A 23,496-nucleotide genomic window follows, 5' to 3' on the forward strand; every position below is an offset into this window, starting at 1 on the left:
TATCACGACTAGCGCTTAACGGGAAATCGGTTATTTTATTAAAGATTTAAAATAATTGAGGATTGGAGAATTCGTGAAGTTTTGGCTTGCGGTGTGAATCCGTGAATCGCTGAAAAAGTTGTGAAATTCACACCAAATTCGTGAGGGTTGGCAGCTATGCTGTTAGCACCACTTATATTTTCAATTTATAACTAAGAGAATTAAATTATTTGTTAAGCTTTACAAAACTTTTTGATTTTGCTTCTTTCTGTTACTTTCTTTAAGACCATAGAGTCAACTATCAATATATAACATTTAGGTCCTGCAGCCAGGATCAAATTGAATTTTTTTCCCTAGTCAAGTTAGTCTTTGAGTAAACTATCTCAAATTTCAATGTAGAATGGGAACTCTGGAATTTATGAGCAATATCTAGAATTTATAGAATGGGATGGAAAACTCTAGAATTTATTAGCAATATCAACAAGACCTCCACTTCACATGAGTAAAAAATCTGAATATTTTTCTTATAACCAATGTGAGGTTGAACTTCAATGTTTTGGCTTGCTGAACACTAGAAAACTTCTATTCTGCTGATAAACTTGGCTACGACAACCTGTCAAGGACAACAGGAAAGAAAGCTATTAAGTTGGATACAAAAGAAAAAGACAAAATGGCAGTATATGTCATACACTTAAAAGACAACAAACACATAATTTGCTGCTTCTGTGATATGAATTAAACACAACATAAATAAACACAAGATATAAGCTGATATAAATATTTTGGCAAATCCAGGAACTCAAATACTGATTTGACAACTTGAAAGGATTTGTAATCATCAAACTCAGTTATGGCTGTATATGGGATGTGTTCAGTCAAACCCACCTATGTATGCTTAACCCTAAACAATATTCAGTAAGTCTTCTTTATCTTCTATGCTACTTCAATGTAATGTGGCTGACATTTCTTTGATAAGCACACTGGTAACTAAAATGACTGCTCCCTTATGATAAAAAATTCAGCCTGAATTAGTCTAAAGTACACTATCTTTAGGACCTATTAAAATAGGGAAAATGAATTTTGTCAGACTAGACAATACCAGCTTCTGAAAGTGCTATGGATGAATTACTACATATATAAATGTAAAAAAGTTATCAGCTCTTTTTTAAAATGCAATTTACATCTGAAGTCCAGGGAGTGAAAATGACCAAGAGGAGATAACAATTTCTGAAAGGTGCACATCTGGAATAAGCCCAAGCTGTATACTCTATAACCCATAGTACACCCATCAATCATACACCAAAATAAAGGGAATTAAAGGCTCTTTGAAAAAAAATTAAGATATTCAAGGTCTTTTTTTAAATAGCCAGTATAACCCAGTGAAATTCTTTAAAATTCTAACCCTAGACAAAATACGAAACTGTAGAGTGCCACTTAATACATGAATACTAGCCACATATACCAGCCTAGTGGGCTATGCACAATACATGAGTACTAGTCACTAATTACATCCTTAAGGGATATGCACAATTCATGAGTACTAGTACCTAATACTAGCCTAGATGGCAACACACAATACATGAATACCTGTCATTAATAATAATAATAATAATACTTTATTTAAAGCTGTAACTTACCCTCCTGTTGCCATACCAAGCCTTTCTGTGATAACACGCCTAAATTTTTCTGTCCAGTCTTCTCCTTTCTCCCAGGGGCCTTAAAAAATATGGCAACTTGTTGATACTCTTTCATCACTGCTACTACCAAAAAGGGAACCATTTCATTCTTCCAACCCTTTTCATTTGCAATGTTATAGTTATTTTCATTCACTGACATTTTATGTCTATTTTAAAGGTCAAATTGAACAGTGAAAATTATCATTGCAAAGGTACTAACAAAAATAGGTTCACACTCTTGCAGCCCATAATTTCTACAGCAACAGCCCATACTTTCTATAGCAATAGTCCATAATTTCTATAGCAACAGTCAATAATTTCTACAGCAACAGCCATATTACTAGATAGCTAAAATTTCTTTCCAAGGCAACCAGTGGTAAGGCTTATGTGCCAATGTGGCCAATATGTACTATTACCCACAGTTGAAGCTTGCATGTTTAGATTAGCTATCCTATGAGACATATCATCATGTTTTACCCAAGTTTCTGTTGAATAAAGCAATGATGCAGAAGACAGATGACCTTAAAAGAGCACCTTTACAATGTTGACACCATCACCACCATTGCTGTTGTCACCAGAAAAGTGGTACTTATGTCTACTAATTCAATGATGAGACAAAATGCTGTTTAGAATAAAGTTAAAGGACTTCTTTTTATATAACAGATGAATAATAAATACAGTGACCACTACGTTGCACCATACATCTTCAAAAGGAAGGTTAAAAATTAATGATCCATGTGTACAGTTATCCTTCCACAAATGTCATAACCAGGTGTACAGATATCCTTCCACAACTATCATAACCATGCATGAAATAATATTTTACAATATCAGTCTGTCCCAAATGTTGTGACTATTGCATTTCCCTCTTACCATGATCAATAGGGTATGGTTTGAGTCCATACTGTATTCCCCTCTTACCATGATCAATGGGGTATGGTTTGAGTCCATCCAGCTCAAAGAGATGACCATTGATAGGAACATAGCTGACAAAATGGAAGGCCTCCATGATGCGTGTAGTGGATATCCCTTGCTGCTTCTCTGGTAGGCGAAATGGCTCTGCCCTATATGTACAAGTGACGCATATTTGAAACAACCTCAATGTTTAACAATGGTAGGCAAAATGGCACTATTCTATGGGTACAAGTGATGTGTACATGAAAAAACTTAAGCTTAATCTTTAACAATGGTATGTAAAATGGCTATGCCCTATGGGTACAAGTGATACATATTTGAAACAACTTAAGCTTAATGTCAAACAAGTCTTATAATTAACAATATCAAAGAACAGAATTGCCATACTGGCAATACAAAACTGGAGTATTAGGATGGCCCTAATGACACAGAAAACTGGAGTATTAGGTTGGCCCTAATGACATAGAAAACTGGAGTATTAGGATGGTCCTAAGGGCAATAGAAAATTGTAGTATCAGGATGGCCCTAATGGCAACAAAAAACTGGAGTATCAGTTTTGAACATTATGGTTGCTCTTCGTCCAAAAGCTGAAATGACAATAATAAATAGAATGTTGGATAAGTATACATCACATGAAGAAATGCTGAACCTGTAAGATTCACATAACTGAGACATTTACATGTCTTAAATTGAGATGATGAAAATTAACTCAAAGTCTTATGGCTTGAAATGGATATTAATAGCTTAAGCTCAAATTTTCTGTCTATATATAAATTTTATTTTAATGGGTCGGGAAAGTATCAGTCTGAGATACATTGGTCATCAAAGGGTCTGTCTGTTTTCATCAAAATTCATAATGATAACATGCAAAAAGACCTGGCAATGAAAACCTACCTGGCATGACTACTGTGATGAAAACCTATCTGGCATGAGTATTGTGATGAAAACCTACCTGGCATTACTATTGTGATGAAAACCTATCTGGCATGACTATTGTGATGAAAACCTACCTGGCATTACTACTGTGATGAAAACCTACCTGGCATGACTATTGTGATGAAAACCTACCTGGCATGAGTATTGTGATGAAAACCTATCTGGCATGACTATTGTGACGAAAACCTACCTGGCATTACTATTGTGATCAAAACCTATCTGGCATGAGTATTGTGATGAAAACCTATCTGGCATGACTATTGTGATGAAAACCTACCTGGCATTACTATTGTGATGAAAACCTACCTGGCATGACTATTGTGATGAAAACCTACCTGGCATGACTATTGTGGGCTTTAGCAAGTTCAGGTACATTTCCAATGGCATAGCCTTTTGTCTGCAAGGTAGGAAAATATATCTATAAATGATTATATTTTAAAAAGTTGGTATCAAACAGTTGCTAATACCTACACAGGCGCAACAATTCCAATACTGACCTACTCACAGTATAGTAAGACAACATACCAACAAAATGGCAACAATTCCAATATTGACCTACTCACAGTATAGTAAGACAACATACCAACAAAATGGCAACAATTCCAATATTGACCTACTCACAGTATAGTAAGACAACATACCAACAAAATGGCAACAATTCCAATATTGACCTACTCACAGTATAGTAAGACAACATACCAACAAAATGGCAACAATTTCAATATTGACCTACTCCCAGTGCAGTAATGTTAGTGTGTGGGGTGTATGGGAATTTACTGGATGGGTAGCACCTCTGGTGAACAGCCATGTAGCTTTGGGGTACCTCATCCACCCTTGTCCCTGCATGCACCCTGCTCTCGTCTGTGGCTCCAAGAAGCTGTAACATGTGCAGCAGCCACACCCTGGTAAACCACTTTGACTGGTGGCCTAAAACTAGGTGTGGGTAGCTGATAGGTCTTAAACCCTCTGTGAGCTAGGGCTTGCAAACCCAATCATATGAAATCTGGATTAGGTGGACTGCATGGAGGAAACTGATAGCTAATTTAATGGGCAAGGAGGTGATTCACAGCAAGGCATTGTGGAGCATGATGAAGCATCTAGGCAGTCCATGGACATCCACTGCATCTGATTCCATCTCCAGCCATTTGATTTTGTCTTGCCACTGACTCCAGATGGTCTTGGAAGAGAGAGTAAGGTCAATGACATGCAACTATTCCTCACGTTAAACTAAGTCATCCTTGGTCAACCTTCTCCCTAAAGTCCTATGGTGATTGACAAGCAAAGAAGTGGCAGGTATGGGTACACTGGCAAACTGAAATCCCAAATAATCTTAAATGTCTTATGACAATTCAAAAGTTTAGAATGACTTCCAATAGTCTTGAATGTTCTGACGTACCAAAATGATACAATTCAGAATGTCAATGAATGAGTTCTCAGTAATTCCAAAATAATGTCTTAATCCAAAGTCAATAAGCACTTATATAATTCCAATGAATAATTAAACAATTCCTCTTGAATTATATCTGAACACAACTGTAAAATCTGATAGCAAATGGATTCCAGATACTGATATAAAACAGAAAAGAATTATTTGTTTACCAAGTAACTATTTATACACATTTTCACCTGACCTAGATGCAAGTCAGTGTAATGTAAAATTCCAATCAAACTGTAAACAACTCCAGTCTAAACTCATAAAAAGTTATTTATAACCTAAAATCATTGACAAAAATTAGCCATGTAAACATCCTGTTTACATTATCTAACTTACATTTATGGACAAAAGTTAAACACATGATCTAATTTAAATATACACAACAGAGTCAACATGTATCAATATATAAATCAAGTGACCAGCACATAATCTGTATGCAAGATAATCAATGGAAAGATGCTGCCACATATTTATTTATAAATTTAAAAAAGGCATTCATGAATTAGGTACAACAATTCATGAAAGCCACGGGTAATCTGTGCAATATATCTAATACTGAGTTTAAAAAGTTGAATGACTCTCTGTGAGAACCCTCTGAACATGTGACATGGCAGTATCTCTGCATATCCTTATCAGTGTAAATAATAATCCATATGTTCATCAATAAAGATAAGTAATAATTAATATGTATATGACATTGTGAACAATGTCATAAGACATGTCAAATCATAAAACAACAAATAAAAATCATATAACAACAAATACATTGTGAAAGTATCAAGATATGTGAAACTAACCTCTGGATTCATATTTTTGGAGAACTCCTTGAACCCAGATAGAGTTTCCCCCAGCTTGACCTTCTCACAGTTTAACAGAACACTTAGCAAAGCATGTGTTGCACATGAGTTAGGGATGACCTGCAAGAGAATATAAAGAAGGGTGCCAATAGTTTTATTGAATTGGGAATATGATAAAGTTTTAACAAGCATAACAACACTGCAAATCAAGTAATGAGAATGTTATCCAGAAAGAAAATTAAAAAAATATACGACTTTTTATAAAAAGTGAAGAACTTATCATGTTGATTAAAATTTCTGGTACTAACCACTATTTTTAATGATAAAATGAGCAATATATCAAAGTTTCTTCTATTAATTTTGGTTGTGCTTTTTTTCTTTACGTTGAACAAATCAGACCATAATTTTCTTCCCTATAATCAGAATAATATACCACACAAAGGATTTATCTGTCACTCTGAAATTCTGGTGGAAAATTTATGTTATTTTTAGATTTCTTGAAGTTTCCACCCTGTCAATTTATCATGTAGTACATTCTTGATGAAAGAGATGGTAATGAGGCAGCAAATGCTTACATATTACAGCTGGAAATGATACTATGATAAAACATTCTTAGGCCAAGTATATACATTGTCAGACTGACAGGTCAGCCTTGTTGAAAGACTTAAGAAGCTTTTCAAGAGGTGTGATTAAGAAAACCCTACTACATACGTGTTGTCAGATGATGTATCATAAAAACACTGTTCCGACTATGTACATGCTATCAATGTAAAACAAAAAAACCCACACCATGTGCTTGCTATCAGACATCACGATGTATAATAAAAACAGTTCCCCCGATGTACTTGCTATCAGACAATGTATAATAAAAACACTGTTCCTACTACATATTTGCTATCAGATGATATCATGTACTTTCTGCTGCTTCATGACATGAACACAAGGATAATCTTATTAGCCCCATGCAGACTTTGACGTAATTAACCACATGTATACTGGGGTCTATTTATCCACCTGTAGACCTGAATCTTATTATTCATATGTTGACTTGGGCATTATTATATACGTATAGACTTGGGCCTTATTTATCCACCTGTAGATTTGGGCCTTCTTAGTCACATGTATGCTTGGGTTTAATTATCCACATGTAGACTTAAGCCTTATTATCCACATGCAGACTTGTATCTTATTAGCCACAGGCAGACTTAGGCCTTATTAGCCACATGTAGACTTGAGCCTTATTAGCTACATGTAGACTTGGGCCTTTTTAGCCACATGCTGACTTGGATCTTATTAGCCACATGTAGACTTGGGCCTAATCATCCACCTGTAGACCTGGGGCTTATTAGCCACATGTAGACTTGGACCTTATTAGCCACATGTAGACTTGGGCCTAATCATCCACCTGTAGACTTGGGGCTTATTAGTCACATACTGATTTGTTCCTTATTAGCTACGAGAAGACTTAATAGATTTTAATCTTTTTAATAGCATGGCAATTTTTGTGCCTTGTGCCTCTCATGGTGCAAGCTGTTACGGTAAGGTGCACTATTATCCAGATTTCCAACAATACTGCTTTGAAAACTTGCTGCAGTACTTTCATGGGCCTTACCTATTTCATTTAAAAAACTGAACATGTATATCCGACAGATTCATAAAATGTATGAATATGATTTGTGTTAGATTTACCAGAACCAGGCTGCATGCAAGTGTAAACAATATTTTATTTCCAAATCTTACATTGAGTTTACATATTATGAGTGTTTAGTAACAATTAGTGACTTCTTGCAATGTCCCATCTCCTTGCTAGATGCATGTATGTAATTCACATAAGCAAAGACAAATTTTTATATTGAAAGTTTCTGAAATCCAAAAGGCTGAAAAATGCATTAAATACTGGAAGCACTTCTCAGATTCTTATTTCATGTTTTACCTGCTGTGCAAAGAAAATGCTATTGACAATCTCTTCATCTTGGACAAAACTTTCCTCTTCTGTAATGGTTTTCCGCCTTGACCTCCGCTCTTCTATCCAGCGGAAAAGGAATATAAAGCCGTACACTGGCCTGAATAAAAAGATAACATTATCCTTATATATCATAACTTGCACATCTTAGTTGATTTTTTATCCTCTCAGGGCTCAGGAAAATATTTTCCAAGCACCTGTCAGTGGGTTGAGTTAGCTACAAGAGTTACTTGTCCCTGTCGTCCTTATAATCAGCATAATACACTTGTCCACTACACTGCTGACACTTTTACGAAAGATCCAGATGTACCTGATGCATGTTAGATACTCAAATACTCAAAAAGCATGAAAATATTATAATCTAATACATGGCTCATTAATTAGATAACTGTATACTAAAAGATGTGGCTTCTAATTCCAGAAATTGCAGTTGCACACATAGCCCTTGATTTCTACGTTGTATTTGTATTTGCAGTCTATCAGTAATCTGGGTATCATCATTTTTATTTTAACAAGCTGTCTTATATCTTTAAGAATTAGATATGGGAGAAGTCAACAGAATATCAACATTTTATATTAGCTCAGACATTGGTTAACTCACCCCAGATCACATGTATTTTCAAGACTGTGTAGCTTTATTAATACACTGTCATGGCAGCGTAAAGATGCCAGCAGATATGTGTAAAAACTTATCATAAGAAAAATACCAGTAACTTGTATTTAAAAGAAGAATTCTGACAGTATCAATTTCCACAAAGTTTCATACAACATGATCCATTTTGGTCAAGCCTCCATTTTAGAGAGCTACACACAGGTATCATAAAAAGGAAGACTCCTTATTGGCCAAAAGAATTGGAATACTTTTAGATCATTACCTCAGCAATATTTTTACCAATTAGCTGTTGTCTTGACATTCTCTACTTTATAAATAGACTGCATTAGTGTGCACTGTGTGTACGTTGGTGAGAATTGGCTGAGACACTTAAAATGCTCGATCGGAAAGCATGTTGGCAACATATTTCTTGTGAAAAGTAATGACATTCTTACAGAAATCTAGCTGGCATCTTCCCTTTAGCACAAGAGTATCAATGAAGTCTTGGAAATACTGGTGATGAGGGGAATCTGTAACATTGCCTGACAAGATAAAAATGTTCTTATTCTGTCTCTTAAGGTCTCCGAGTTTTTACTCTTAAATATTTGTGATAACTTGCTGATAGCATTCTTTACATCAAAATCACGCCTAAATTACTGCAAAAGTGTTAGTGAAAATGCAAAGACCATTAAGAAACAAGTAAAGATGAGAAACTGCAAAATAATATGCTCATAATTTTCAACCAATTTTGCATATATCCGATACCTTTGTTAAAAAAGAAACTGATAATAAAAAAAGAAAAAAGGTCATGTCATTTGCAACTTGTTCTGGACTGACTAGCAAGCAAATTAGTTATAGATTATTTATAACTGATGCATAGCAAATGTAAGGTGATGTTGAACTTCAGTTCAAGGGCAAAAAATGATCTCAGATTTATTCTCAAGTTGTGAATCTGCATCTAGTAGGCCCAGGGACGAGTACACAATAAAGTTTTACTCGTCCCAGCCAAGTTTTTTTAATTGAATGAGGCATGAACCAAAAAACGCTGTGCAAACTGAAAGATCCACAAAGTCATTATATAAAAGTTTGCACAACACTGGTAGGGTTGATACTGCTTTGAATTTAAAAAAATAAACAGTCAATCCTTATAATGAAATTCAATATCATAAATAGTTAAATAAACCCATAGTTTACTAACGTTCTTTTATTTAATTATATTGTGAATTTCACTCAGTAAGGTGGAATAATACAGAACAGTGACTACTGTACACTGGCTTTTATACATTATTAAATACAACATCTGTCAAATGGCTGCATAGCTTGGTTGGTTAGGGCATCATGCACATAATGTGAAGGCTGTGGGTTTGATTCCCCTTATGGCCACACTATTTTGTTTTCTCTTTTCTTCTTTTATTTACATTAATACATAAATACATTGATGAATTTCACAATGTACTGCCGTGTCTTCACATCAAGATATTTAAGCCGATGATGTTTATTTATTAATTTAAAATGTATATTACTTGTAGCATTAGCAAAGATATTTCACTGATTTGAAAAAAGATCTAGTACTTGGTTCATATTTAAAATCTTGCATAAGAAGTGTGAGTTTGAATGATCCTATATTCTAAATATAGCCCTCATTCAATAAGTATATGCACAAAAAATTGTGCAGGTGGACATAGCATTAAAAACAATTTGGGTTCATATAGGCATGAACCCAAAAGTTCAAATGGGCCTGGCCAATCAGACTGCTGTAAATCATAATGATTAAAGAAAATTTGAATTGCTGTTATTTGATTGGTCAATAAACTGATATGTAACCCAACTATAAATCAGGTACTCTACTACACCAGAAGCCCTTTTCTATTTGTTTGCCTGTACCTCGTTTTATTTATTGCTATCTGTCCCTCTGGGCTTATTTCTTTCTCACACATGACCTTTTGTTATATTATTCACATGACCTTTCATTATATTACTCACATGAACTTTTGTTATATTATTCACATGACCTTTGGTTTTATTATTCATAAATCGCTTGCATAAGATCTTCTGACAAAATGCATATTGTCTATCAAAATGAAACAATGAAAGCTTGCACACAAAACTGAACAATGAAGCAAACAAACAAATGAAACATAAAACATACAAGTAAACTACACTCTTTAAGAACTTAACTCTGGGTATGTATCTAAGAAATCTGGTAATGTATCTAATCAGAGGTCACGCTACCAGGCGAAGTGGGCGACTAAGTCACCTAAAAAATGTAAACTATGTCTTCTTCTGTTAGGAAAGTGAAAACGACTTTGCTGTGTGAATGTGTTAATTTTTTTAGAGGTATGTTGACTAACCATACTTTTTTAGATGCCCCCTCGCCTTAGCCAGGTTAATTCTAGTACTGTGTTATAGCAAAATGTATTCATCAAGGCATCAGTAGCTAGGCCAAGTTTTGATATCAATAATGCTGACAAACAAACTCTTGCACATTCACAGGCATGTGTTTTGAAAGCTGACTGACCACTAACCATTTTCCGAGCAATTATCACGGCCCGATTTCTGCATGTTATCCTTTGATGATAAAAACATACAAACTTGTGTTTTGAAAATTTAACAATAGTATGTAAATAGTAATTTGTGTATTAAGATCAGAATCGGTGATCTGAATATTTTAACTGCCTCTTGTATGTTGTTTTGTCACAAAATCACTGTGAAGCTTAAGTGAATTAGTAATGGAGAAATAATGGCAGACACTGCTGTGTCTGGGAAGTATCAATTTATTAGACGGTCTGTTTTCGTAAATCACTGGGCAAATATATTCAGAAAAATATATGCAATTCATAGAAAGCAAAGCCTGGGTATTACGTTATTTAAGATTTAACTTTAAATGCAATTATGTAGGTCAGACAGTGCTATGTTGTGGAATTTGCGAGAAGTGTTTTACGGTCGAAGTTGTTTTTTGATTTGACTTGTATATATGAAAATACGGAAAAAAGCAGAAAAGCAGATACTATTTAACCAATGCCTAAAATTACTACAAGTATGTACACAAATAAAGAGGCCATAAATTTACAATCCTATCAATGGACTATTGTAATGAAGTGAGTGAGTGATTGCATTACGAAAACCCATCCTGTGTTGATTCAGTTGGAAAAAAGTGTTTAGTTCAGTTACTGTCTATAAAGAAGCCACGTCTGTAATTGTATGCATTTTAGCATGTTATGTATGAATAGTTATGGCAATGTTTTATCTGCAACAAAGAAATAAGGATAAACAGTATGGTCTGAAGACAAATAAACAGTATGGTCTGAAGACAAATAAACAGTATGGTCTGAAGACACAAGTGCATTTGCCCCCATGTACATAGTACGGGGTTGTTTCAAATGGGTTTAGAAATCTTTGAAAGTGCCATTATTGTGAACTTCTAGAAGGTATTAAAAAATTCTTTTAAAAAATTGATTAAAGGTAGTTGATTAAGCATTTTTACCAACTTGCAATTACAATAATGTAATCTGGCTACTTAGTTGAAATGTGTTACAACATGGTTTCTATTATTCTCTTTTAGAGTCACATGGCCAAATAACTTGAATATTTTCTACTTGAAAATAAAGTATTGCTTAAATCCAATGTTAAATGCATATATGAATACTGGGAAATAGAGGGCATAATTAAAATAGGAGAACACACATTCTATATATATATATATATATATATATATATATATATATATATATATATATATATATATATATATATATATATATATATATATATAAAACATGTTTCTTGCTTCACATCCATTTTTCCCTGTGCTGTCCAAACGGACAAGTCACTTCTTAAAATTCAGGTCTAGCTTGATCCCTTTGTATCATTAAGAAATCTGGGAATGTATCTTTGAGAAATCTGGGAATGTATCTTTGAGAAGAATGGGTAATGCATCTTTAACTTTTTTGGGTAATGTATCTTTAAGATTCTGGGTATGTACATGTAAGAAATCTGGGTCTGTATCTTTAAGAAATATGGGAATGTATCATTGAAAAATCTGTGTAATGTATTAGACATGCATCTTTAAGAAATCTGGGTAGTGTATTTTTAAGAAATCTAGACATGTATCTGGGGCCTCGAGTGGCCAAGTAGTCTAAAGTGCTTTCCGTTACGGATCTCTGCCATCTCACCTCTGTCTGCGTGGGTTCGAGTCTAGGATTCGGCTAATGTGGGTATGTGAGAAAGCTTGTCAGTAGCTTCTCATGGGTCGGCGGTTCTTCCTGGTGTTTTCCCGGGTTCTTCCTCCACCATTAATACTGGCTGCCATGCATAGCCTATCATGTGTTGAAAAATGGCATTAAACCCTAGAACAACAACAACAACAACAGACATGTATCTTAAAGAAATCTGGGTTTGTATCTTTAAGAAACCTGGGTATGTATTTGTAAGAAATTTGCATGTGTATCTTTAAGAAATCTGAGTCTGTCTCTTTTAAGAAATTTGGGCAATGTATCATGAATAAATCTGGGTCTGCATCTTTCTTTTCTCAAACACTTACCCGTCTATTGGCTTTTGCAGGTCATAAATCTCTTCAACCTGAATTCCTTTCACACCTAGAGGATAAAAAATGTACAGATAACTGCTTATTCTAAACAATAATGGTGCTTACTGGAGATTATGGTGATCAAATAAAAACAGAAACAATGTACCTTTCACAAAGTTAAAGTAGTGTAGTCAATGCAGAACATAAATACAGTGAACCATCTCAAAAGTGAAATCCCTTAGGATCAAAATAAAAATGTATGCTTGGAGAGATTATCAGCTTACTGAGGCTTTCAGAAACATGAAACAATATCTTTTTTCCTAAGTACTTATGTGATGAGAGAGAGAATATAATATTGAGAGAACATCAGCTTGTCACATGAATAAATACAGTTATTCTGTAAAGAAACAGTCCTAATCAAAGGAAACATTTGAAAAATGAGATACTTTCTTAACTTTAGTATAAATAAGATACTTTTATAACTTTAGTACAAGTTCCTCAGATAATCCATGTTTAAATAATCCATAAAATTCATAATGTTTAAATATTCCATACAATTCATATTTAAATAATCCGTATAATTCATAATGTCTAAAAAATCCATAATAGTCATGTTTAAATAATCCATATAATTCATAATGTTTAAATAATCCATAAAATTCATAATGTTTAAATAATCCATAAAATTCATAATGTTTAAATAATCCATAAAATTCATAATGTTTAAATTATCCATAAAATTCATAATGTTTAAATAATCCATGTAATTCAAAATGTTTAAATAATCCATATAATTCAAAATGTTTAAATAATCCATAAAATTCATAATGTTTAAATAATCCATATAATTCAAAATGTTTAAATAATCCATGTAATTCATAACATTTAAATATTCCATATAATTTATGTTTAAATAATCCATATAATTCATAATGTTTGAATAATCCATAAAATTCATAACGTTTAAATAATCCATAAAATTCATAATGTTTAAATAATCTGTATAATTCATAATGTTTAAAAAATCCATATAATTTATAACGTTTAAATATTCCATATAATTCCTAATGTTTAAATGATCCATATAATTTATAATGTTTAAATAATCCATATAATTCATAATGTTCAAATAATCCATATAATTTATAATGTTTAAATAATCCATGTAATTCATAACGTTTAAATATTCCATATAATTTATAATGTTTAAATAATCCATATAATTCATAATGTTTGAACAATCCATAAAATTCATAATGTTGAAATAATCCGTATAATTCATAATGTTTAAAAAATCCTTATAATTTATAATGTTTAAATATTCCATATAATTTATAATGTTTAAATAATCCGTATAATTTATAATGTTTAAATAATCCATATAATTCATAATGTTCAAATAATCCGTATAATTCATAATGTTTAAAAATCCGTATAATTCATTATGTTTAAATAATCCACATAAGTCATGTTTATAGTTTAAGAGCCAATTGAGTGAATCTAAAGTTTTGAATACTGCTTTGTCAGTCTCCATCATCAAAGCATCCAAGTGAGGCCACATGTCTAGTTAATAATACCCTGATATTGCTGTTAAAAAACTAACAAGAAATGTTCTATTCATCATGCATACAAATGAATAGTCTGATTCAAAATTAGATAACCAGCAGATAAACACAGTCTTTCTTAAAAGACTTACCGACAAGCATTTAATTAATGTGCCTTCAATACTGGCTCTTTCTCACAGTGCAAAGATTTCAGATTAGCCTATTGTCAGCCCTAATCAATGTTAATATTAAAATCAAGAACTGTTTTAACCTCACATGACCTGTGGACATTTTCTGGATCTCTGTCTCGCAGGTAAGCCTACTACAGTACTTGCTGAAGAAAATTAATCAGTTAAAGCAAGTGTAAGGAATTTAGCAGCTAAAATACATTTCCAAGACTGGACTAAGATTTGGTTTAATGTTCATTTAAGGCATAAAACTGAAATTTGGAATTGAAATTTGTTTTGGTATTCAAAGGTGAAAGGTTTTAGTTGACTGGAGAAAAAAAATCATGATATTAATGAAGGAAAAATTTGGAATTCCAGAAATATTTTGGTCTTGAGGTGATTCTAGTACAGTGAGGGTTTGGTTTTAAGGAGTTTAACACTGAATCCCGCTTACAAGAGCCATTTAAGAAACCACAAATTATGTCCTTTATAGATACTCAGCTTTATGGAGCCGAGTTATATGGCATGATAAGTGATGTGTCTTTATAAAAACAAGTTATGTAGGTATAATAACTGGTGTGTCTTTATAAAACCAAGTTATGTAGATATGATAAATGATGTGTCTTTATAGAATCAAGTTATGTAGGTATAATAACTGGTGTGTCTTTATAAAACCAAGTTATGTAGGTATAATAACTGGTGTGTCTTTATAAAACCAAGTTATGTAGGTATGATAAATGATGTGTCTTTATAGAATCAAGTTATGTAGGTATAATAACTGGTGTGTCTTTATAAAACCAAGTTATGTAGGTATAATAACTGGTGTGTCTTTATAAAACCAAGTTATGTAGGTATGATAAATGATGTGTCTTTATAGAATCAAGTTATGTAGGTATGATAAATGATGTGTCTTTATAGAATCAAGTTATGTAGGTATGATAAATGATGTGTCTATATAGAATCAAGTTATGTAGGTATGATAACTTTTGTGTCTTTATAGAACCAAGTTATGTAGGTATGATAAATGATGTGTCTTTATAGAACCATGTTATGCAGGTATGACAACTGATGTGCCTTTATGGAGCCAAGTTATGTAGGTATGATAACTTATGTGTCTTTATAGAACCATATTATGTAGGTATGATAAGTGATGTGTCTTTATAGAACCATGTTATGCAGGTATGATAACTGATGTGCCTTTATGGAGCCAAGCAATGTAGGTATGATGACTAATGTGTCTTTATAGAACCAATATATGCAGGTACAATAACCAATGTGTCTTTACAGAACCAAGTTATGCAGGTATGATAACTGATGTGTCTGTATAGAACCAAAGTTATGAAGGTATGATAAGTTATATCTTTATAGAACCAAGTTATATAGGTATGATAAGTGATGTCTCTTTATAGAACCAAGTTATGTAGGTATGAAAACTGATGTGTCTTTATAGAACTAAGTTAATATATAGGTATGATAAGTGATGTCTTTATAGAACCAAGTTATGCAGGTATGATAACCAATGTGTCTGTACAGAACCGAAGTTATGAAGGTATGATAAGTTATATCTTTATAGAACCAAGTTATGTAGGTATGATAAGTGATGTCTCTTTATAGAACCAAGTTATGTAGGTATGAAAACTGATGTGTCTTTATAGAACTAAGTTAATATATAGGCATGATAAGTGATGTCTTTATAGAACCAAGTTATGCAGGTATGATAACCAATGTGTCTGTATAGAACTGAAGTTATGAAGGTATGATAAGTGATGCATCTTTATAGTACCAAGTTATGTAGGTATGATAACTGACATGTCTCTATGGAGCCAAGTTATGTAGATATGATAACTGACATGTCTTTATAGTACCAAGTTATGTAGATATAATAACTGACATGTCTTTATGGAGTCAAGTTATGTAGATATGATAACTGACATGTCTTTATGGAACCAAGTTATGTAGATATGATAACTGACATGTCTTTATGGAGCCAAGTTATGCAGATATGATAACTGACATGTCTCTATGGAGCCAAGTTATATAGGTGATGTGCTATTATGGAGTAATTATGTTGGTCAATGTAAGAAAGAGATGATAAATGTTGTCTTTTAAAGACATGTATTTTACAGACCTGAGTTGTGTAGGTAAATCCAAGGATAGATAAATGATAACTGTTGTCTTATACAACATGTTTTTATGGAGACAAATTACATCAGTTAATTTAAAAAAGAGATGACAAATGTTGTCCTTAAATGTGTCCTCTGTTCACAGGCGAGTTATATAGGCAAGTGAAAGAAAAGGGAGGAGGAAAAATGTCCTTAGCAGACATGTGTCCTCTGTTCACAGGTGAGTTATATAGGCAAATGGAAGAAAAGGATGATGATAATGTTGTCCTTAACAGACATGTGTCCTCTGTTCACAGGTAAGTTATATAGGCAAATATAAGAAAAGGATGATAAATGTCCTTAATAGACACATGTCCTCTATTCACAGGTGAGTTATATAGGCAAATGTAAGAAAATGAGGATGATAAATGTTGTCCTTAACAGAAATGTGTCCTCAGTTCACAGGTCACACATTTCTGTTAAGGACATTTATCATCCTCCTTTTCTTGCCCATATAAATGTGTCCTCTGTTCACAGGTGGGGCCCCGAGTGGCCAAGTGGTCTAAAGCACTCATTGTTACTGATCATTGCCATCTCACTTCTGTCTACGTGGGTTCGGCCAATATGGGTATGTGAGAAAGCTTGCCATTAGCTTCTCGTGGGTCAGTAGTTATTTCTGGGGTTTTCCTGGGTTCTTCTGCCAACATTTATACTGGCTGCCATGTATAGCCTATCTTGTGCAGAAACATGGCATTAAACCCTACAACAACAACTGTTCACACGTGAGTTATATATGCAAATGTAAGAAAAGAAGGATGATAAATGTTGTCCTTAACAGACATGTGTCCCCTGTTCACAGGTGAGTTATATAGGCAACTAAGAAAAGGAGGAGGATAAATGTTGTCCTTTATAACAAACTGTTTGCAAAATATATTTCTGTGCTTATATGTTCTGTCCATGTAAATCTGCAGTTCTTGAGATAAGTCATGGGCTAGACTTAGTGTATTAGGGCCAAGTCATGGGCTCGACTTAGTATAATCCTGGGGCTAAGTCATGGGCTAGACTTGTGTAACCTTGGGGCTAAGTCAAGGGCTAGACTTAGTGCAACTCCAAGGCTAAGTCATGAGTTAGACTTAGCATAACCCTGGGGCTAAGGATGGATCCAGGGGCCAATATTAATTACCTCTCTGAATTCCTCGTTTCATGCCCAGTCAATTGTATAAGTAGGTTGGGGATCTTAACCATTTCAGATTATAATTGAGATGCAACATGTCTGCCTTTGAAGCGTTACTGAGAAGTCTCATTCAACCCCCATTAATGCTTTAACATTTGGGTCAAAAATCACATATGTAAAGTCTTTGACATGGATGACCAACAACTCTGAGGTTATTTATGCAAAACTTCATTATTATCCCCTTGCCCCAAGGTTTTTGATCATAATTATTAACACAAGCACACATGAAGGTTTAAGGTCTCAATCTTAACCAGTGAAGGAGGAGTGGAATCCATTAAGTTATAAGAGCAAATGATGGAAGGCCGTGGTTTACTCAAAACATACAGGTAAAAATTAGAAAGACAAACATTCCAAATAAATATAAACACATTCTCACAGGATAAAAGATGTTAAAATTCATTACAAGGTAAATAAAAATAAAACATAAAGGTAAAATACAAAAACATCTTTAAAATACTGGATCAACATTTATAAATAAACCATATTGTTTTAAAAATTTCAAGATTTTCTTTGAAATATTTGATGTCAGTGTATGAAATCTTCCAAATGAGGGACTGTGTGGCAGCTTTGAATGTTTTGTCTGCCATTTCATTACCAAAATACTGAAGTGACTAGGAAGCCAACAGAAGGGAATATTTATTTCAGATTTTATATGCAAATTAAGTGTCATAAAGATAAATATGTTTGGCAAATTTAAAGTGTTGCAAAGCTTACAGTGTGGAAACAGATTTCTAAATGATGATAAAATGTTTTTTTAGGTTTCATTCTAGTTCAAAGATCTAAATGTGGCTGTAATTTCTGTGATAATAAAGGAGGCTTTATCAACAAGATGGTGCCAAGGACAAAGGCAGCTACAACCTTCTCTCATCTTTTGAGCTATCTGTGAAGAGAGACACAAAGCCACAATTGAAGTATATGATTTTATTGAGCTTACTTAAAAACAACAGGTTGGCAAGGGGACATTTTGATATGGCAAATATATAATGTTATTTAAGTTGATTTAATGACAAGATAGTAATCTGGGGAAAAATTGTGCAATAGTGGCAAGATTAAATTTTCTTGCTTTTAGAGGAGGACAAAATTTTAACATGCCAAATGGTGGAATGAAATTTGGTTTCTGATTGAACAAGGTTGCTATTTTATCTTAAAGATGGCATCATATGCAGGATTAGAAAACACACCACAAATTAAAAAAAAATGAACAATAATTTATCTATGAAACCAACTTGATCCCTTATAATGAACTGTCATAGCTTTATAATGAGTCATCCTAAACATGAGGAAAATCCGTTGTGGTTTGGAAATAAAATAAGTGAAACAACTTTAAATTTTTTGTCTTAGACCTTGATCCCAGGTTGAATTGTTTTAGCTTCATAATAATGCATGCCAAGTTTGAAGAAAATCCATCATGGACTTAATATACTGGTAAGCAAATGAAAAAACTTGAAACAAAACCGTAATACAAATTTCAGTGACTGCATCCTTGATGCCATGCTTGAAGGGGAAAGCATGAAATGTCATAGAATTAACTGGCTTAAACTTCATAATTTTTTCCCCCTCAATATGAAGAAAATGCAACAAGAGTTTAGGAAACAAGAGCAAAGTGAAACAGATTTAACCAAATCCTTATCACAAATTTTCTTTGCATGTGACCTTGACCACAAGGTAAAAGGGGCAAGTGAGTATGCCACGGTATGAACTTCCTCTTAACTACATGATGATTTAAGCAAGTATAATACAAATTTATCAAGGAGTTTAGGAGACAGATTTTAATGAAAAGCTTCAACTAAAACCTTAACATAATGTTTATTGAAAAATGCCAGCACAGACAATTTTATTGAAAAAGTGACTGTCTCAATAGAAATTTTGACTGAAAAGATACAATGTCTCAATAGACAATTTGGACTGAAAAGATACAATGTCTCAATAGACAATTTGACTTAAAAGATACAATGTCTCAATAGACAATTTGATCGAAAGAGTGACTGTGTCTCAATAGACAATATGATTGAAAAAGTGACTGTCTCAATAGACAATTTTATTGAAAAAGTGACTGTCTCTGTCTCCGCTAAAATGGGCTCGAAAACAAGCTATTGTTTTATTCATTACAGAATAGCCACTTTGCTAACAAATGTCTGATTTCAACTTTGAAAAAAATATTAACAAGACAAGAACAGATGTTGGAAGTACAGTCTCATGCTGCTTTATGTTAAAACATATCTTTAAACAATACTTACCAAAGTCTTCCAAAAGTAAGGTGAAAAGACCTGAAAAAAGATACAAGAAATAGAGAACCGATTAAGAAGATCTGATTTACTTTGAAGTCACACTCCATGTGAAGTGTGAGCACCAATGTAGATTAAAATTCTATTAAAAGCAACAGATTCAAAGAAATTCAAAAAATGTCATCAATAATGTGATTTGCAAATTACAAGAGTTATGGTTCTTGTGAATTTGTATATCTGTTCAACACATTATTGTCTACATGATGCCAAGAAATGGTAGTTAAGTGCCATTTCCAAGGACAGACAGTAGCAACTGACTCAAGACCCTTGGATTACAAATCAGATGTTCTGCCAACTACTGAAGGTACTATGGCTCCCTATAATTCCAGTGGGACAAAATAAACCATTTCAATCTTTAAGTTGTAAAACTTAAACAACATTTTCAAGGGCTCAACCTATTCTGATACTGACAAAATTCAAATATTTTACAGAATATTATCTGAATAATAATCAAATAAATATTATTCCAAACAATAAACTGATTTCTGAAAATTTGTGCATTTAAATTTGCTGAGTAAAAGAAAAGCACATTTATTGTCTTTGTCCCCTTCAAATAGTTAACTGTTCAAGTATGTATGCATGTATGTATGTATGTATGTATGTATGTATGTATGTATGCATGCATGTATGTATGTATGTATTGGGGATTTGTCTGCAATTCAACACAGTCCAGGATATAAAGTACCAAAGTAAATATAAACAAAAAATGTTAGAAAGATAAGCTCTTCCAAATAAATGTAAAAAAGTCCAATAAAAACAAGGAAAAATGTTAAAATTCTTTATAAGCTATTAAAAATAAAACAACTGGATAAAAACGGCAAATATAAAATCCTTAAAATATAAGGTCAAAATTTATTATATAAACCACACTCCTTTGTTACTTCAGATACTCCAAAATTCATTATGGTGGTACAAAATCAAAAGACTTATTGAGTTCAAATAAATTTTTTTATATTTTACAGGATGGAAATTGATACATTTGTGTTATACTGTCAGAGTATAGAATATGGTAATGAACACAAGCTAAACAATAACACCTAATGTATGCCACACTTCAATAATTGTTTTCATGTTCTGAGCTTATATGTCAAGCCGGGGCCCCGAGTGACCGAGTGGTCTAAAGCGCTCTCCGTTACGGATCACTGCCAGCTCACTTCTTCTGCGTAGGTTCGAGTCTTGGATTCGGCCAATGTGGGTATGTGAGAAAGCTTGCCAGTAGCTTCTCGAGGGTCGGTGGTTCTTTCCAGGTTTTTCTCGGGTTCTTCCTCCACCATTAATACTGGCTGCCATGTATAGCCTATCGTGTGCTGAAAAATGGCATTAAACCCTATAACAACAACAACATATGTCAAGTCTGCATTTCGCATATTTTGTCTAGTCTGCATTCACCATATTTTGTCAAGTCTGCATTTCCCATATTTTGTCTAGTCTGCTTTTCCCATATTTTGTCTAGTCTGCATTCACCATATTTTGTCTAGTCTGCATTTCCCATATTTTATCTAGTCTGCTTTTCCCATATTTTGTCTAGTCTGCATTCACCATATTTTGTCTAGTCTGCATTTCCCATATTTTGTCTAGTCTGCATTCACCATATTTTGTCTAGTCTGCATTCACCATATTTTGTCAAGTCTGCATTTCCCATATTTTGTCTAGTCTGCATTCACCATATTTTGTCAAGTCTGCATTTCCCATATTTTGTCTAGTCTGCATTCACCATACATGTATTTTGTCTAGTCTGCATTTCCCATATTTTGTCAAGTCTGCATTCGCCATATTTTGTCAAGTCTGCATTCACCATATTTTGTCTAGTCTGCTTTTCCCATATTTTGTCTAGTCTGCATTCACCATATTTTGTCTAGTCTGCATTTCCCATATTTTGTCTAGTCTGCATTCACCATATTTTGTCAAGTGCAAACTACTATACAGATTTTTATATATGACTACTTATTACTAATATTTTTTTATCATAGTAGAGATCCAGTTATTCTTCAAAAAGAAGTTGCATAAATGCATAATTTATAATTAAATCAAATATATATTAGTTTCAAAAGAAAATAAGGTAGTTTCAAAAGATAAAATACATTTTTTAAAAACAGACAGTAAACAAAACTTCAGTCAAATAAGGAAGGATATTCCATGGTCCAGTCTATTTGTTGTACACAAAACAATTCAGCAAGTCTTGGACAATTGGGCAAATTCTGGCAGGTAGTACTGCTAAAGTAAAGTGGCAAACTACATAATTTTCTATAATTAGTAATGACTTAGTGATAATTATAACAATACTCAGTACTGATATAGTGCAACTCCATATCTTTCAGTTTCAAACATTGCAATACTTAGTTCTGGCTGAAATTGTTAATAAATATGGTTAGAATTTTCTAACATGATACTACCTTTTACAGCAATAGGCACATATATAGTGAAAATATTAATTACAGTTTTAAGGATGGAGTGGGCACACACAGTGAGAATTTCAGTTTTAATGATGGAGTAGGCACACAAAATAGAGATACAGTGTGATATACTAATCACACATACATGCTATCATCATATAATGTGCATTGTTATACTCTACTTAAGAGGGCCTCAAGGGACAATAGTCATTAACTAATGAGTCACCATCTATAAATAAAGCATTATTACTATTATCATTATTATTATTACTGTTGTGGAATACATATCTTTTTCATTGAAGGTGAAAGCCTTTTAAGTGAAGTGTAGCTTTATTAAGAAATGGTATTACTGTAATCCAGAAGATGAAACATTGAATGGTTAATGATTATTGGTGTTGGTGAATGCATGGAAAAATATGAACTCAAGCAGATTATGATATATGCTAATTATTCAATATGTAAAAAATTCCTACACTCTAAAAAGCTGTCTTTATTTAGTGTTTGTTTTAAAAAAGATACAGGTGCTATGAGTATGTACATGTGCCATTTAAAAAAAATCAGTTGGGCCCCCATTTTCCTCATGAGTATTTGTAAAACTTTTGTTCTAAATAAAGACAATATATTTTACAATGCTTTCTACAGGGCAAACTGTAATAAATGGATACAGTTCTACTAAACATTGCGATTAGCAATAAAGGAACGTTATTGGCATCAATTTGCACTGCTGATATTGTGACTAGCACTTAGCAGGATAAATGTTATTTTATTCCTGATTTAGACCAATTGAGAACTTGGGAATTTGTTATTTTTTGGCATGCAGCGTGAATCCATGAATCGCTATCACAATTTGTTAAATTCATACCAAAATCATGATGGTTGGCAGGTCTGACTTTGACTTCAAGGTGGCTTTCTACAAGGTGCCTGTGAGATAATAATAACCAAGATAAGACCTA

The 23,496-nt window shown here is 33.2% G+C and overlaps 1 protein-coding gene across 2 annotated transcripts in view; it reads right to left on the reverse strand.

Annotated features, from left to right (window-relative positions):
- LOC149788488 (ubiquitin carboxyl-terminal hydrolase BAP1-like) overlaps positions 1 to 23,496 on the reverse strand; it is a 64,290-nt gene that overhangs the window by 38,327 nt on the left and 2,467 nt on the right. For both annotated transcript variants that reach the window (XM_089974485.1, XM_089974483.1), the window contains exons 2-8: positions 20,103 to 20,132; positions 12,834 to 12,888; positions 7,672 to 7,801; positions 5,739 to 5,858; positions 3,842 to 3,903; positions 2,577 to 2,719; positions 1,617 to 1,695 (exon numbers count right to left, since the gene is read on the reverse strand). In XM_089974485.1, coding sequence (XP_089830611.1) covers positions 1,617 to 1,695; positions 2,577 to 2,719; positions 3,842 to 3,903; positions 5,739 to 5,858; positions 7,672 to 7,801; positions 12,834 to 12,888; positions 20,103 to 20,132 — 619 coding nt within the window. The remainder of the gene's footprint in view (positions 1 to 1,616; positions 1,696 to 2,576; positions 2,720 to 3,841; positions 3,904 to 5,738; positions 5,859 to 7,671; positions 7,802 to 12,833; positions 12,889 to 20,102; positions 20,133 to 23,496) is intronic.

This window comes from Sinohyriopsis cumingii, chromosome 11, assembly GCF_028554795.1.
Source record: "Sinohyriopsis cumingii isolate HCF-2022 chromosome 11, ASM2855479v2, whole genome shotgun sequence".
Classification (NCBI taxonomy): Eukaryota; Metazoa; Mollusca; class Bivalvia; order Unionida; family Unionidae; genus Sinohyriopsis; species Sinohyriopsis cumingii.